At 44.6% G+C, this 17,576-nt stretch overlaps 1 protein-coding gene across 1 annotated transcript in view; it reads right to left on the reverse strand.

Moving 5' to 3' along the window:
- lama1 (laminin, alpha 1) overlaps positions 1–1,040 on the reverse strand; it is a 314,737-nt gene extending 313,697 nt beyond the window's left edge. The window contains exon 1 of the mRNA XM_080194636.1: positions 872–1,040. Within this exon, the coding sequence (XP_080050762.1) occupies positions 872–947 (76 nt within the window). The 5' untranslated portion in view covers positions 948–1,040. The remainder of the gene's footprint in view (positions 1–871) is intronic.
- Positions 1,041–17,576: the final 16,536 nt, after the last annotated feature.

Here is a 17,576-nt window from a genome sequence, read left to right on the forward strand (position 1 = left end):
TTCTCCAACCTCTCCTTGTAGCTAATGCCCTCCATACCAGGCAACATCCTGGTAAATCTTTTCTGTGCCCTCTCCAAAGCCCCCACATCCTTTTGGTCGTGTCAGCAACTGAAAATTTTCCCCCCTGAAATATTAGGACTTTAATGTGAGATTTATACCATGTAACGTGGATGAAACAAAATTAGGCAAACAGAAGTGATATTTCTGCAGTAATCTCACTGCAGTGTTAATGTAAGCCTACTTGTGACACTCTAAAAAAAAGCATTCGTGCTGGTCCAGCAACACAAGAGGCGTGTGATCAACTGGTTTGTGTGTCTTCAAATATTCAGTGCCATTGATAGACATAATGTGGATTAGCACAGCTCAACATGCTTCCAAAGCATACCCCTGCTGCTGCCCGAGATAAAAGTGGACGCGGGAGGCGGTGGGGGGGAACAGAAAGATTCCTTCTACACAGAGCTGCGAGCAACTTTTACAACCCTCAGCAAAGCCTACCTTTCCGGACAGACAATTCCAGGGGCAGGGAAAAGGCTGCGAATGCTTGAGAATGCTGAAATCAGAGTAACTGGAACACACTAACCCAGTCTGTCGAATATGTAACCAGCATTGTTATATGGGGACAGATGAGCTATTTTCTCGGACTTCACTGCTTTTTCCTGTCCATTTGGACACTCTCTGAATTACACCCCCTCCGCCCGACACACATATACACTTATTTGTACCTGATGCATTGTAAGTCAACTTTTTTTTGTGTGTGGTGGCCGATTTCCCTTCCCTTACCTATCTCTCCCAATCGTTATTTTTCTCTCACCTTATGGTCCCTTTGCTGGGATATTGTGTCCAGTTGTGTGTCTATGTGTGTTAGTCTTACCTCTCTGCTCCGTCTCTGCACCAACACACAGGAGAGGCAGCGACAGCAGCAATCTCGGTAGCGCTGCTGCTCCCATTCTCTCAGTTTGCCTGGAGCTCACTCTCCCTCACAATGCCCAGGGCTGCAGGCTGATCCTCTCTGCCCCAACAAAGCTGCCCCCCTTCCTCCTCCACTGATCCTCTCCAAACTTTCTGCAGTCTTCCTGCCTCCCCCTCCTTCAAAAGTTGCATCTTTTGGCCCTCACCACTCGAGTCGAAGGGAACGCTACTGGCTTCTGATCCAATTTTTTTTTACATTCGCTTCCCTTTGCAATAATTACAATGTGTCTCGTTTGTAATATCAAACAATGTTTCGCACATTCCGCATTCTCTTCTAGTCTAGCAGGGCACTGAGTTTTGTCAACGAGTTTGATCTCTATTCTCTCCCACCTCTCCCCCTATCTCATCTGTGTCTATGGTATATTCTACTCAGTGTGTAAAGAGACTTTTAAAGTTTGGACAATAGAGATTAAAGTTTCAATTTCGCACTCTTCCCCCCACCTCCCTCACATTGACGCTTCGCAACATATAAATGGCAGAAAACATATTCAAGTTTATTAAACGAAGACAACCAACTTAACTCGCTGCCTGTGTTGTTACTTTATAATATGCTTTCAGTTATTCTCTGAAAGTATTTGATTTGATTTATTATTGCCACATGTATTAGTGTACAGTGAAAAGTATTGTTTCTTGCGTGCTATACAGACAATGCATACTGTTCATAGAGAAGGAAAGGAGAGCGTGCAGAATGTAGTGTTACAGTCATAGTTAGGGTGTAGAGAAAGATCAACTTAATGCAAGGTAGGTCCATTCAAAAGTCTGACCGCAGCAGGGAAGAAGCTGTTCTTGAGTTGGTTGGTACATGACCTCAGACTTCTGTATCTTTCTCCTGATGTCACAGTGTTAATGTAAGTTTACTTGTGTGACACTAATAAATGAGCTTAAACTTATACTCAGAATTACCTGCCTCACTCTCCCATGAAATTATTTTTTAATTATAGATATTCTATGAGGTAAAGATGCTCTCTGTGATATTAGCAGAATTCATTTATTTGTTAGTGCCACAAGTAGGCTTACATTAACATTGCAATGAAGTTGCTGTAAAAATCCCTAGTCACCACACTCTGGTGCCTGTTCAGGTACACCGAGAAGGAATTTAGCATGGCCAATGCACCTAACCAGCACACCTTTGGACAGAAACCCATACAGACGCAGAGAGAATATGTAGGCTCCACAGAGACTGTCACCCAAGCCAAGAATTAAACCCGGGTCCCTGGCGCTGTAAAGCAGCAGTGTGAAGTAGCATTGCTAACCACTGTGCCACCATGCTACCCTGAGTAACTGCAGTCCCAGAAAATTACTATTGCCACAGAATCAATACCTGTAAACAGGTTAAAATGGAACTAGAATTTCTCCTGTTAATATTGCACAATGCAACCTTCCCAGGAATTTATTCCATTTTGGGACAGTTAGGTGCAGCCTGTGTTCAATGGACAAAATTATCCAAAACATGAATGTATGATTGTTACAAAGTTCCCAATATCGTTTTTAAAAACTACTAATGTTCAAATATTTAGGAAAAATAATATATCAGGATGGCTCAGTGATAGCAGCCTCGATTCTGAGTTGGAAGCTTATGAGTCCAAATGCCACACCCTGACACCGTTCTTTCACTGTCAAAATCTTGGAATTTCCACCCTAACCTGGCAGCACTGTGGATGTACCTACACAACAGGGACTACTGTGGTTCAAGAAGACAGCTCACTGTCACCTTCTCCAAGGCAGTTAGGGTGGACAATAAATTATCATTTGTTATTGTCACAAGTAGGCTTACATTAACAATGCAATGCAGCTGCTATGAAAATCTCCTTGTCCACACACTTCGGGACTTGTTTGGGTACACTGAGGGGGAATTTAACATGGTCAAAGCACCAAACCAGCACGTCCTTTCGGACTGTGGGAGGAAACTGGAGAACCCAGAGGAAACCCCAAAAACTTGCTCTTAGGCTGACTGGTGTAACAAATTGTCCCTAAATTAGCCTTCCCTCAATCTTCCCCAATAGGTGTAGACAAAGGTCATAGGTAGAGGAGGGCACTCATAATGTTAAAATGGCAGCGCGGGCTTGTTGGGCCGAAGGGCTTGTTTCCCGTGCTGTGTTGTTCTTTGTTCTTTGAAACCACGCTGGCACGGGGAGAATATGCATACTCTGCACAGACAGTGATCCAAACTGACAATTGAACCCAGGCCTGTGTTGCTGAGAGGCAGCACTCTGCTCCCAGTCTAGCCAGTGACATCCACATCCTATGAATGTAAAAAGAATTGGGAATTGGGGTCGAAATGGGAAATACTTTTTGATTTGGTTTGATTTGATTTATTATTGTCACATGTATTAGCATACAGTGAAAAGTATTGTTTCTTGTGCACTATCCAGGCAAAGCTTACACTACTTGGAGAAGGAAAGGAGGGAGTGCAGAATGTAGTGTTACAGTATTAAGAGGTTGAACTAAAGTATTGTTAAATAGTTTAAAAGAGTTAGAATGGAGATTTGGAAGCTTAGAACGAGAGTAAAAGATAGAATTAGAAAGTGTGCTGGGCACAGCTTGCAAGAAGCCGCCTCGCTGAGGGACCATCATGGATTTCCCCACTGGAATAGACAGATTGACTTGAGGAAGGCTAGGCTTGTATCCGCTGGAGACTAGAATAGTAAGAGGTAACTTAACCAAAATATAGAAGATCCTGAGGGATGTTGACAGGTGGAGAGGATCTAGACCCGAGAGGGGGTGGGGAGCTGGTGGGGGGAGGGGGGGGGTCACTGCTTTAAATAAAGGGTTGCCCATTCAGAATGGAGATTGGGTGAAATTTTTTACTCAGAAAGTTGTGAGTTTTTAGATCCTGCTTCCTGATGTTTTAAGTCATTCTTTTATTTTCGGTCCATTCTGCGTGGGAACCCCACCAAGTTCACCAACCTCTAGTGAAGAAATTTCTCCTCATCTTAAGCCTAAATAGCCAATCCAGTGTACCAAGATCCACGTTCTAGACCCCTCAACCAGGCATGAATCCAGTCTGTCCACATCTGTCAGAATTTTATATTTTTCAATGAGTCATGCGGTACAGTGGTACAGTGATTAGCACTGCTGCCTCATATCAGGGACCTGGGTTCGATTCCTGGCATGAGTCATTGTCTGCGTGGAGTTTGCAAGTTCTCCCCATGTCTGCGTGGGTTTCCTCTGGGTGCTGTTGTTTCATCCCACAGTCCAGAGATGTGTGGGTTAGGTGGATTGGCCATGTTAAATTGACCCTTAGTGTCAGGGGGATTAGCCAGGGTAAATGCATGGAGTTTCGGGGAAAGGGCTTGGATGGGTGTGTTGTCAGTGCCAACCCGAGGGGCAAAAAGGCCTCCTTCTGTACTGTAGGGAATCTATGAATACATTCAGGGCTGAGTTTCGTACTGGGTTTACTTGCCTTTGATGGATTAACACTGCAATGAATCCACTTTTAGCTCATTAATCAAACTGGACAAAGTTACTGCCCTTAAATATATAGAGCAATAGTTTTTGAAGCTTTTTTTGGCACTATGCAAATGAGCTGAGTGGAAGCTCAGGGAAATAAAACATTTCTCAAAACTGGTGCGGTTTTGAGAGCAATTTGTGTCATGTTGCCAATCGTGTCCAAAGTGGAAATTCTGCATCCCAGAATATATATCAACAGATTTTGAGGATGCTGAAGGCAGCACGGTGACACAGTGGTTAGCACCGCTGCCCCAGGGACCCGGGATCGATTCCCGGCCTTGGGTGACTATCTGCGTGGAGTTTGCACATTCTCCTCGTGTCTGCGTGGGTCTCCTCCAGGTGCTCCGGTTTCCTCCCGCAGTCCAAAGATGTGCAGGTTAGGTGGATTGGCCATGTTAAATTTCACTTTAATATCCCTTGGGTTAGGGGGTAAATGCTTGGAGTTATGAGAATAGGGCAGAGGGTGCGGGGGGGGGGGGGGGGGGGGGGGCCTGGGTAAGATGCTCTAGAACAGGGCTGAGTTTCATATTGGGTTCACTTGCCTTTGATGGATTAACACTGCAACAAGTCCACTTTTAGCTCGTTAATCAAGCTGGACAAAGTTACTGTCCTTGAACATAGAAAAACTACAGCACAAACAGGGCCTTTGGCCCAGAAGTTGCGCTGATCATATCCCCACCTACTAGGCTTACCTATAACCCTTAATCCTATTAAGTCCCATATACTCTGAAAAGACCCTATTGAATTTGCCTCCACCACTATCGACGGCAGCCAATTCCACTCACCCACCACCCTCTGAGTGAAAAACTTACCCATGATATCTCCTCTGTACCTACTCCCCAGCACCTTAATCCTGTGTCCTCTCGTAGCAACCATTTCAGCCCTGGGAAGAAGCCTTTGAGAATCCACCCGATCTATACCTCCCAATATCTTATACACCTCTATCAGGCCACCTCTCATCCTTTGTCTCTCCAAGGAGAAAAGACCGAGCTCCCTCAACCTATCCTCATAAGGCATGCCACCCAATCCAGGCAACATCCTTGCAAATCTCCTCTGCACTCTTTCAATTGCTTCCACATCCCCCCTGTAATGAGGCAACCAGAACTGAGCACAGTACTCTAAGTGGAGCCTGACTAGGGTCTTATAAAGCTGCAGCATTAACTCCGGACTCCGAAACTCAATCCCTCGATTGATGAAGACCAGTACACCATATGCCTTCTTAACCACATCCTCCACCTGTGAGGCCTATTTAAGAGTCCTATGGACCTGGACCCTTCTGATCCTCTACACTGCTAAGAGTCTTACCCTTGATATTATACTCCTTCATCCCATTTGACCTGCCAAAATGGACCACTACACATTTATCCGGGTTGAAGTCCATCTGCCACTTCTCCACCCAGTCTTGCATCCTATCTAGGTCTCGCTGAAACTTCTGACATCCCTCCAGACTATCTGCAACACCACCAATGTTCGAGTCGTCAGCAACCCATCCCTCCATTTCCTCATCCAGGTCATGTATGAAAATTACAAACAGCAAGGGTCCCAGAACAGATCCCTGGGGCACTCCACTGGTGACCGAACTCCATGCAGAAAAAGACCCATCTACAACCACTCTGTGCCTTCTGCGGGCAAGCCGATTCTGGATCTACAAGGCAACAGCCCCTTGGATCCCATGCCCTCTCACTTGCTCAAGAAGTCTTTTCATGGAGGATCTTATCGAACACCTTGCTGAAGTCCATAAAAACCACATCTACCGCTCTTCCTTCATCAATGTGTTTAGTCACACTTTCAAAGAACTCAACCAGGCTCATGAGGCATGATCTGCCTTTGACAAACCCATGCTGACTACTTTTGAGCATACCCTCTCTGTCGGAGAGTTGGTGCAGGCTCAATGGGCCAAATGCCTTCCCTCCTTCTGCCCTGCAGGAATACTTTGATTCTATGAATACATATTGTTATTTAACAAAATAAATATCTATTAGTTTGTTTTGCTACAGAATAGCACTAAAACAATTTTTTAAAACATAAATAACTCTCTTAATTATCCAAGGTAAGTATCAATTAATATTGAAGCATATCAAGTTAAAATTGTTACTATCTACTTTTTAGCTCCACACATCCAACTTCCTTGAATATAAATGTTGTTGTAATGGCTTATGTTTATATTTAAAGTTTAAAGTTTATTTATTAGCGTCACAAGCAGGCTTTCACAAGCTATTGTGAAAATCCTCTAGTCGCCACACCTGGTGGCTGTTCATGTACACCGAGGGAGACTGTAGCATGGCCTACGCCATGCTATAACCAGCACAGATTGTGAGAGGAAACCGGAGCACCCGGAGGAAACCCATGCAGACATGGGGAGAACGTGCAGACTTGGCACAGACAGTGACCAAAGCCAGTAATTGAATGCAGGTCCCTGGCTCTGTGAGGCAGCAGTGCTTGCTTTAATTCTTCAGTTTGTAATTTTTGTACCCTTTGTATCCTGAACCCTTATGTGTGTACATTATCCAATGCCTTTGCGTTGCGCTAAAACACCTTTTTGTATAAGTTGGTTTAATTTTGTCCATATGTCTCCTACTCTGTCTATCCCCAACATTAAATGTGTTTTATTTTAACACTGTTTATTTTCTTTTCCATTTTGTCATGTCTATGAGCCTTCCACATTTTGTTCATGTTCCTTTGCTTTGTGCAATGCCATTCACATTTATTTGCTTTATCGCTCTTTACCTTTTTGCCTCATTGGGTTGTTTTCAATGTTTCTTCCTCAGTTGTGTCCACATTTTTCCCTCTTCTTAATGTTTCAGCTCCATTTTAATAATTTTTTTTAACAGATCCTGGCTTCTTGAGCTGCTTCATCTCTGCAGGGGCAATATTCACTTTGGCAACACATTGCTGACTTGTCCAAGTGAACATTTAGAAACCGTGAGCGTAGGCATTGAACAAAGAGCAGTACAACACAGGGACAGGCCCTTCGGCCCACCAAGCCTACACCAACCACATTGTCCTACCTAAACCAACCGCCTGTATTCCTCTATACCCCGCCTGTTCGTTGTGTGTCAAAGGGTTGCTGCACCACAGGGTTTAATGCACTGGGGGGCATCTTACCACAAACTGGAAGTTTTTGACGAGAAAACTGGTGATTTTCTCTCCAGAGAAATAAGCCAGCTTTCTCTCCAGATTCCAAGACACTCCCCCAGAAAAATCAAGAGATGTGTTTCGCACCATCAGCACGCCAGGAAAGCCCCAGCTGCATTGAGGTCGAGGTGCCATTTCTACAGGATGCCCAATCAGAACTGCAATAAACATCCCCTCTCAGCCCATCACAGAAGTCTCGGGGGCACCCCCACTCCCTGCCCATCCCTGATTAGACTTAGAACATAGAACATTACAGCGCAGTAATCCTTTGGCCCTCGATGTTGCGCCGACCAGTGGAACCAATCTAATGACCCTCTAACCTAAACTATTCCAATGTTATCCATATGCCTATCCACTGACCATTTGATCACCCTTAAAGTTGGTGAGTCCACAACTGCTGCAGGCAGGGCATTCCACACCCTTACTAGCCTCTGAGTAAAGAACCTACCTCTGACATTTCTCTTCCCCCTCTCCAATCATCGGACCTGAACCCAAGTCCTGATCATTGGCCCATTATTCCCCTCCCAATCATCGGCATCTTGCCCCAGCTCCCGATCATCAGCCCTCCCTCCCCCAATCAATGCCAATCTCTGACAAGGGGGCAGCACAGTGGCTCAATAGTTAGCACCGCTGCCTCACAGCGCCAGGGATGCAGGTTCAATTCCGGTCTCAGGTCAGTGTCTGTGTGGAGTTTGCGCTTTCTCCCCATGTCTGCGTGGGTTTTCTCCGGGTGCTCTGGTTTCCTCTCACGCTCCAGATATGTGCGGGTTAGGTTGATTGGCCATGATAAATTGACCCTTAGTGTTAGAGGGTTTAGGAGGGTAAATATGTGGGGTTACAGGGATAGGGCCTGGGCATGATTGTTGTAGGTGCAGATTCAATGGGCCGAGTGGCCTCCTTTTGCACTGTAGGTGCCATGATTCTAAGCAGCACTGCCATGGCATGACCCTCTTTCCCCAGGGGCTATATTAACTTTTGCATTACTGTGGAGACCCCCAACGACAGTTTTACATCTCATGTGATGTCAATGTGCAGGGTCAATGTCTGTATTTAAAACAGATTTATGCCCATTGAGGATGTGAACCTGATCACATCACCAACAAGGGGCAGCGATAGTTGGAAGTCGCGTTCTCACTGGCCGGATTCCCAACTTCTGGCTTCCAGTGGACATTGAACTCCCATTGCCAATCCCACGGATGGCGAACGCAGGCTTAAGATACTGAAATCCTTAAGATAATGAGGTTGACCTTGTCTCTGACTGGCCTCCACATCTGCGCAGTGTGATTAAGAGCTGGAAACCCTGGCTAATTGTCCCCATCCAGAACTCACAGACACTGCAATCAATTCTCTTTCTCCATCAATGCCTTGGTGAAGACAAAACTAATCCGGACCCTTTTCCTTTCTTTTTTCCCCTGTTTGGTTTCTGCTGTCTTTGCTTTGATCAGTTGCCCATTCGAAAAAGTAAAAGTTTCATTTATTGGTGTCACAAGTAGGCTCACGTGAAATTCCCCTAGTCACCACATTCTAGTTAGTACCTGTCGGGTACACTGAGGGAGAATTTAATATGGCCAATGCACCTAACCAGCACGTCTTTGGGAATATGGAGCACACGGAGAAAACCCATGCAGACATGGGGTGAATGTGCAAACTTCGCACAGACAGTGACCCAAGCTAGGGATTGAACCCAGGTCTCTGGTACTGTGAGGCAGCAGTGCTAACCACTGTGCCACCGTGCCTCCCTTGCTGCACAGTGAGGGTTAGCAGATTGTTTGATTACATGCAGTGATGCCATGGACCTGGGTTCGATTCCTGGCTTGGATTGCTGTCTGTATGGAGTTTGCATATTTTCCCCATGTCTGCATGGGTTTCCTCCAGGTGCTCTGGTTTCATCCTACAATCCGAAAGGCGTGCTAGTTAAGTGCATTAGCCATGCTAAATTCTCCCTCAGTGTACCCGAACAGGTGCTGGAGTGTGGTGAGTAGGCGATTTTCACAGTAACTTCATTGCAGTGTTAATGCAAGCCTACTTGTGACACAAATAAATAACTGAAAGATGATCGCACAGCTAAGGATTTTCTTTGTGAAGAGGTAGTTGGAGCCAGGCGACCAGCTGAATGTTCCTGTAAAATAATAAGCTGATCTTTCTCTACACCCTCTCTGTAACTGCAACGCCACGTTCTGCACCCTGTCCTTTTCCTTTACTCCGAGTGGGTACTCTATGAATGGTATGTTTTATCTCTCGTAAGAAACAATACTTCTTAATGTATCCCAACTCATGCGACAATAATAAATTAATTCAGGCAATCAATTCAAGAACGCTCAAAACTCCACTTCAGAAGTGTTTGACTGCAAGGTCCTAAACATTGATTGTCAAACATGGGAGACATTAGCCAAAGATAGAGGAAAATGGTGACATCATCTTTGGGTCACTATGCGCTACCATGACGATCAGTGGTTACAGCAGATTGACAACAAGGAACAACAGCAAGTACAACAATACACAATGATACCCGATAACCACTTCACCTGGGTTATGTAGTGATTTCAGTCTGGCCTCTTGGAGTATGAGCTCCCTGATTTTGGACAGGTAATTATGACCTTAATCAGGGAGCTCATACTCCAATAGGCCAACCTCAGGGTCCTGATTGAAGTCATTACAGACCACTTGTGGCAGGACCTGCTTCTCTCAGTTTGGGTCTCTCCGGCCATCTGTGAAAGTGCAATATGTGGTGATACACCAGCCCCTGTGGATTTGAGTTGTCAAAGCCTGTCATTTTTCCGAGGGAGAAAGATGCTGATGATATGTTTTTGATTGGGCCATGAGAAAAAGTGTCTGTATACCCTGAGTTTATGTAGTCATAACTAATTCTCATTTTCCATAAAGCCACATAGAAACTTATCAAATTCTAACAGGATTGGACAGAAAATATGTTCCCGACGATGGAGAGTCCAGAACTAGGGGTTATAGTTTGAGGATAAGGGATAAACCTTTTAGGAGTGAGGTGAGGAAAAATTTCTCTACACAGAGGATGGTGAATGTGTGGAATTAACTACCTTAGAAAGTAGCTGAGGCCAAAACATTGTGTGATTTCAGGAAGAGATTAGGTACAGTTCTTGGGACCGAAGGGAGCAAGGGATATGGGAGAAAGGGGTAATCAGGGCATCAAATTTGATGATCAGCCATGATCATAATGAATGCCAGGACAGGCTCAAAGGGCCAAATGGCCTCCCCTGTTTCTAGTTTCTTTGTTTCTATAAACCAGCAGGGAATGTCTAATCCCACAATCCAAACTAAACAAATACTAATGTGAAAGCCCCTTGAGGCAAATGCATAAACTCACAAACAATGCACAGAATCCTCTGGCAATGTCCTCAGAGGCCAGTCATATCACTGCGCCTAATTTGGGGCCCAGTTGACCTCACTGGTTTCTGGGATATGCAGTGGATGTTGTAAAATGATGGGATCTGGTTTATATCAAGATTAGCCAACAGTTTGGGACAAAGAAGAATGTCTATAAATGGGGATGAAGAACTGCAGTAGCACATGAGTGCAAATTGGCCATGTGGTGTCGCACGTCACAGCAGTGATCACAATTCCACAGCACATCAGTGGCTGCAAAGTACTTTGGGACATTGTGAGGTTGGGAAAGGTGCTACATTAATGTAAATCTTTCCATGTGGCTTTATTGGCAGAAATTAAACATGCATTTTTACGGAATTTGTAGTTCTCCAAAATGTTTCAAAGCATTTCATTTAATAATATGGAAGAACAATTCCTCTTGCAGGCAACATGACAGCCATTTTACAGACTCAAACTAGCTGCCCAATCACTCAAACCAGCCTCCCATCCATTGACACTGTCTACACTTCCCGCTGCCTTGGAAGAGCAGTCAGCATAATCAAGGACTCTACACACCCTGAACATCCTCCCTTCCATTTCTTCTGCTGGGGAAAAACATATAAAAGCCTGAGGTCGCGTACCAACCAACTCAAGGGCAGCTTCTTCTCTGCTGCCATCAGACTTTTGAATGGACCTGCCTCGCATTAAGTTGATTTTTCTCTGCACCCTAGCTATGATTGTAGCACTACATTCTGCACTCTCTCCTTCTCTATGAACAGTATGGTTAATGTAAAAGAAACAAAATTTTACATTGCATGCTAATACATGTAACAATAATGGGTAGCATAATGGTTAGCACTGCTGCCTCACAGTGCCAGGGAATCAATTCCCGTTTCAGATCACAGTCCTTGTGGAGTCTGCACATTCTCCCTGTGTCTGCATGGGTTTCCTCTGGGTGCTCCGGTTTCCTCCCACAGTCCAAAGATGTGTGGGTTAAGCTGCTTGGCCATGCTAAATTGTCCCTTAGAGTCAGGGGGATTAGCTAGGGTAAATATGTGGGGTTATGGGAATAGTGCCTGGGTGGGATTGTTGACGGTGCAGACACACTGGGTGGAATGGCCTTCTTCTGCAGAGTAGGGATTCTATCAAATCATATCAGGTGGAAGATGTTACCAAAAAATATGATGAAATGAATGACTAGTTAATCTAAAACTGATATTGGTCAAACAATTTTCCTGTAAAGAGCAATTTGTTTGACATTGACATTGATGTGTGGAGTCTGCACATTCTCCCTGTGTCTGCGAGGGTTTTTCCAGGTGCTCTGGTTTCTTCCCACAGTCCAAAGATGTGCGGGTTAGATGGATTGGCCATGCTAAATTGCCCTTTAGTGTTCTGAGGTCACGCACCAACCGGCTCAAGAACAACTTCTTCCCTGCTGCTGTCAGGCTTTTGAATCGACTTACCTTGCATTAAGTTGACCTTTCTTTACACCCTAGCTATGACTGTAACACGACATTCTGCACTCTCTCCTTTCCTTCTCTATGAACGGTGTCTTTTGTCTGTATAGCCCACAAGAAACAATACTTCTTATTGTATATTAAAAGATGTGACAATAGTAAATCAAATCAAATCAAAGGAATGGCGATTTAGTTCCAAGTCAGGATGGTGTGTGGCTTGGAGGGATACTTGCAGTTGGAGGTGTTCTGTGTATATGTGTGGGAAGATGCTGTCAAGATAACCTTGATGAATTGCTGCAGTACACCTACATCCTTGCCATGACTGTAACACTACATTCTGCACCCTCTCCTTTCCTTCTCCCCTATAGAGTCATCTGATGAAGGGGCAGCGCTCCAAAAGCATGTGATTCCAAATAAACCTGTTGCATCTGGTGTTGTGAGACTTCTTACTGTGCCCATACCAGTCCAACGCCAGCATCTCCATATCATCTTCTCCCCTATTTACTCTATGAACAGTATGCTTTGTCTGTATAATGTGCAAGAAACAATAATTTTTGCTATATACCAAGACATGTGACAATAATAAATCAAATCAAATCAAATGTGGATGGCTCTCACTGCTGTTTAAGATGGTGGAGGTGCTAATCATGTGGGCTGCTTTCATAGAATCATAGAATCCCTACAGTGCAGTAGAGGGAAATCAGTCCATCAAGTGGACTGATCAACTCTCTGACAGAGCATCTTACCCTCCCACCCTATCCCCATAACCCACACATATTTCCCATGGCTAATTCATCCAACCTACACATCTTAGGACAATGTAGCATGGCCAATCTGCCTAACCTGCATCTCTTTGGACTGTGGGAGGCAGCCGGAGCACTCAGATGAAACACAGACAAACTCCAGGCAGGGGTGGCAGGGTGGCAGAGTGGTAAGCATTGCTGCCTCATAACATCAGGGGCCCAGGTTCAATTCCAGCCTGAGGTTACAGACTGTGTGGAGTTTGCAAATTCTTCTAGTGTCTGTGTGTGTTTCCACTGGGTGCTCCAGTTTCCTCCCACAATCCAAGATGTGGCTTGGCCATGCTAAATTGCCCCTCAGTGTGGGGGATTAGTGGGTAAATACATGGGATTATAAGAACATAAGGACTAGGAGCAGGAGTAGGTCATCTGGCCCCTCGAGTCTGCTTTGCCATTCAATAAGATCATAGCTGATCTTTTTGTGGACTCGGTTCCACTTACCCGCCTGCTCACCATAACCCTTAATTCCTTTACTGTTCAAAAATGTATCTATCCTTGCCTTAAAAACATTCAATGAGGTAGCCTCAACTGCTTCACTGGGCAGGGAATTTCACAGATTCACAACCCTTTGTGTGAAGAAGTTCCTCCTCAACTCAGTTCTCAACCTGCTTCCCCTTATTTTGAGGCTATGCCTCCTAGTTCTAGTTTCACCCTGCTTCTACCTTATCTATTACCTTCATAATCTGATATGCTGTTATAATCTGATATGCCCTTATTCTTCTGAATTCCAATGAGTATAGCCCTAGTCTATTCAGTCTCTCGTCATAAGCCAACCTTCTCAACTCTGAAACCAACCTAATGAATTTCCTCTGTACCCCCTCCAATGCCAGTATATCCTTTCTCAAGTAAGGAGACCAAAACTGTACACAGTACTCCATGCGTGGCCTCACCAGCACCTTATACAGCTGCAACATAACCTCACTGTTTTTAAACTCCATCCCTCTAGCAATGAAGAACAAAATTCCATTTGCCTTCTTAATTACCTGCTGCACCTGCAAACTTGATTCCTGCACAGGGACACCCAGGTCCCTCTGCACAACTGCATGCTGCAATTTTTTACCATTTAAATAATGGTCCATTTTGCTGTTATTCCTACCAAACTGGATGACCTCACATTTACCAACATTGTACTCCATCTGCCAGACCCTTGCCCACTCACTTAGACTATCTATATCCCTTTGCAGACTTGCAGCGTCCTCTGTACACTTTGCTTTGCCACCCATCTTAGTGTGAATTTTGACACCCTACACTTGGTGCCCAACTCCAAATCATTTATCTAAATTGTAAACAATTGCGATCCCAACACTGATCCCTGAGGCATACCACTAGTCACTGATTGCCAACCAGAAAAACACCCATTTACCCCCACTCTTTGCTTTCTGTTAGTTAACCAATCCTCTATTCATGCAAATACAGTACCCGTAACACTGTGCACCTTTATCTTATATAGCAGTTTTTGGTGTGGCACCTTGTCAGGTGCCTTCTGGAAATCCATATACACCACATCCACAGGTTCCCCATTGTCCACTGAACATGTAATGTTCTCAAAGAATTCCACCAAATTAATCAAACATGACCTTCCCTTCATGAACCCATCTTACTAATGGGACAATTTATATCCAGATATCTCGCTATTTCTTTCTTGATGATAGATTCAAGCATTTTCCCTAATACAGAAGTTAAGCTAACTGGCCTACAGTTATCTGCCTTTTGTCTACCTCTTTTTTAAATAATGGTGTCACATTTGTTGTTTCCAATCTGCGGGAACAACTCCAGGGTCCAGTGAATTTTGGTAAATTATCACTAGTGCATTTGTTATTTCTCCCGCTATCTCTTTTAATACCCTGGGATGCATTCCATCAGGACCAGGAGACTTGTCTACCTTTAGCCTTAATAATATTATTAAGTTATTATGATATATAACTTAATAATAATAATTAAGTTAATTATTTAACTTAATGCCCAAGTTAAAGTGGGCATTAACTTGCCCAACACTACCTCTTTCGGAATAATGATAGTATCTAGGCCCTCAGCTGTCATAGCCTTTCTGTCATCAATGTTTGGTGTGTTAGTCGTGTCTTCCACTATGAAGACCGACACAAAATACCTGTTCAATGCCTCAGCCATTATGGGGGTAGGGCCTGAGTGGGATTGCTGTCGGTGCAGACTCAATGGGCTGAATGGTCCCTTCCTGTACTGTGGGGATTCTATGATTGTATGATCCATGCAGACAGTTACCCAAAACTGGAATTGAACCCGGGTCCCTGGAGCTGTGAGGCAGCAGTGCTAACCACTGTGCCACTGTGACGCTTTGTGATGAGCCTTGTGAGTTGTTGGAGTTGCTCTCATCCAGGCAATAGGGGAATATTCCAGTGCACTTGCATTACGTGCTAAATATAAAACATATGAGCAAGAACATTGTCCGTGGCTGCTGGAGTTTTATTCTGGTGAAGGATGCACTATGTTGGCATGGACAAGCAGATGATAAGATGTCTGCAGTGCTGATCTTTGTGGACATGTTATCAAAGGAAAGCCAGCTGATGGGAAACAAAAGTTACAGATTGTAAATTTCGGGCATCTTTTGTTTCTGGTTTTTTTAATGGCCGACGTATATAATCCTGTGTCTGTCCCGTTGCATATCTGATTCTGCTGACGCTGTGAATTCCATTCTGGAATGTAAATGAGCCAGATTCCACAGTGCTGGGAGACCTAACAGGAGAGAAATCGCCCTGCAGCAGAAAGGGAACATTATATCCCACTTACACTCAGAACCAAAGTTAGATTGGTTCGTTCATTCAACGGCAACCGTGGCATGTGTGTTGTTTCATCAACAGGAAGGGAGCTGGGTGGGCAGCTGGGGGATGGTGGGGGGGCGGGAACAAGAATAACAAGGGGAAAGAAACCTGTCACACAGAGCCGTTACATCCTGACCTGCTCTTTACATAGGTTGAAGCAGAATTGACTCTCTGTGGCCTCTCCTCCCAGCGTAGGGGCTCGGACACAATACGAGAGCTGAGTGGCAAAGAATGTGGACGAACAATGTGAAGCGAAACCTCATTCTGAAAACGGCAAACTGATCAGCAGTACAGAAGCAGATAGATTCCTGAAACCACACTCAGGCTGTCCAGTACCAACCAGATCAATGCATCTCCAGAGAAATTTCCCAAGGTGAACAACATATAGTCGGACGGAATTTTAGGGTCTTGTCACAGTGGGGGTGGGATGTAAAATACGGAAAGCTGTCAAAAAGAAAAAGGAAGCATTTGTCAAGGCTAGGGGGCTGGGAACACATGAAGAAAGTGTGGAATACAAGGAAAGTAGAAAAAAAAGAGTCAGGAGTGCTAAAAAGAGTCATGAAAAGTCATTGTCCAGTAGGATTTAGGGAAATCCCAATGTTTTTTATTTATATATAAAGAGCAAAAGGTTAGCCAGGGAGAGAGTTGGCCCACTCAAGGACAGGGGAAGGAATCTATGCATGGAGCCAGAGGAAATGGGTGAGGTATTAAATGAGTTCTTTGCACCAGTATTCACCAAAGAGAAGGACTTAATGGATGATGAGTCTGGGAAAAGGTGTGTAGATAGTTTGAGTCATGTTGAGATCACAAAGGAGGAGGTATTGGGGTTCTTGAGAAACATTGAGGTGGACAAGTCTCCAGGGCCTGATGGGATATACCCCAGCATACTGAGAGAGGCAAGGAAGCAAGTTGCTGGGGCCTTGAGAAAATCTTTGTATCCTCACTGGCTACAGTGGAGGCCCCAGAGGATTGGAGAATAGCCAATGTTTTTCCTTTGTTTAAGAAGGGTAGCAAGGATAATCCAGGGAATTACAGGCCAGTGAGCCCTGTGTCAGTGATAGGGAAACTATTGGAGAGGATTCTTCAAGACAGGATTTACTCCCACTTGGAAATAAGTGAACATATTAGTGAGAGGCAACATGGTTTTGTGAGGGGGAGGTCGTGTCTCACTAACTTGATTGAGTTTTTCGAGGAAGTGACAAAAATGACTGATGAGGATAGGGTGGTGGATGTTGTCTACATGGACTTCAATGAGGCCTTTGACAAGGTCCGTCATGGCAGACTGGTACGGAAGGTGAAATCGCATGGATCAGAGGTGAACTGGCAAGGTAGATACAGAACTGGCTTGGTCATAGAATATAGTAAGAAGTCTCACAACACCAGGTTAAAGTCCAACAGGTTTATTTGGCAGCAAAAGCCACTAGCTTTCGGAGTGCTCACTGCTCCTTCATCAAGTGAGGAGGCATTCTTACCTTCAGTGAGCAGCAAGCATTCTGAAAGCTAGTGGCTTTTGCTACCAAATAAACCTGTTGGGCTTTAACCTGGTGTTGTGAGACTTCTTACTGTGTTCACCCCAGTCCAATGCCGGCATCTCCACATCTTGGTCATAGAAGACAGAGGATTGCCATGGA

The sequence above is a fragment of the Carcharhinus amblyrhynchos genome, chromosome 8 (assembly GCF_965287045.1).
Source record: "Carcharhinus amblyrhynchos chromosome 8, sCarAmb.v2.hapA, whole genome shotgun sequence".
NCBI classification, from domain to species: Eukaryota; Metazoa; Chordata; class Chondrichthyes; order Carcharhiniformes; family Carcharhinidae; genus Carcharhinus; species Carcharhinus amblyrhynchos.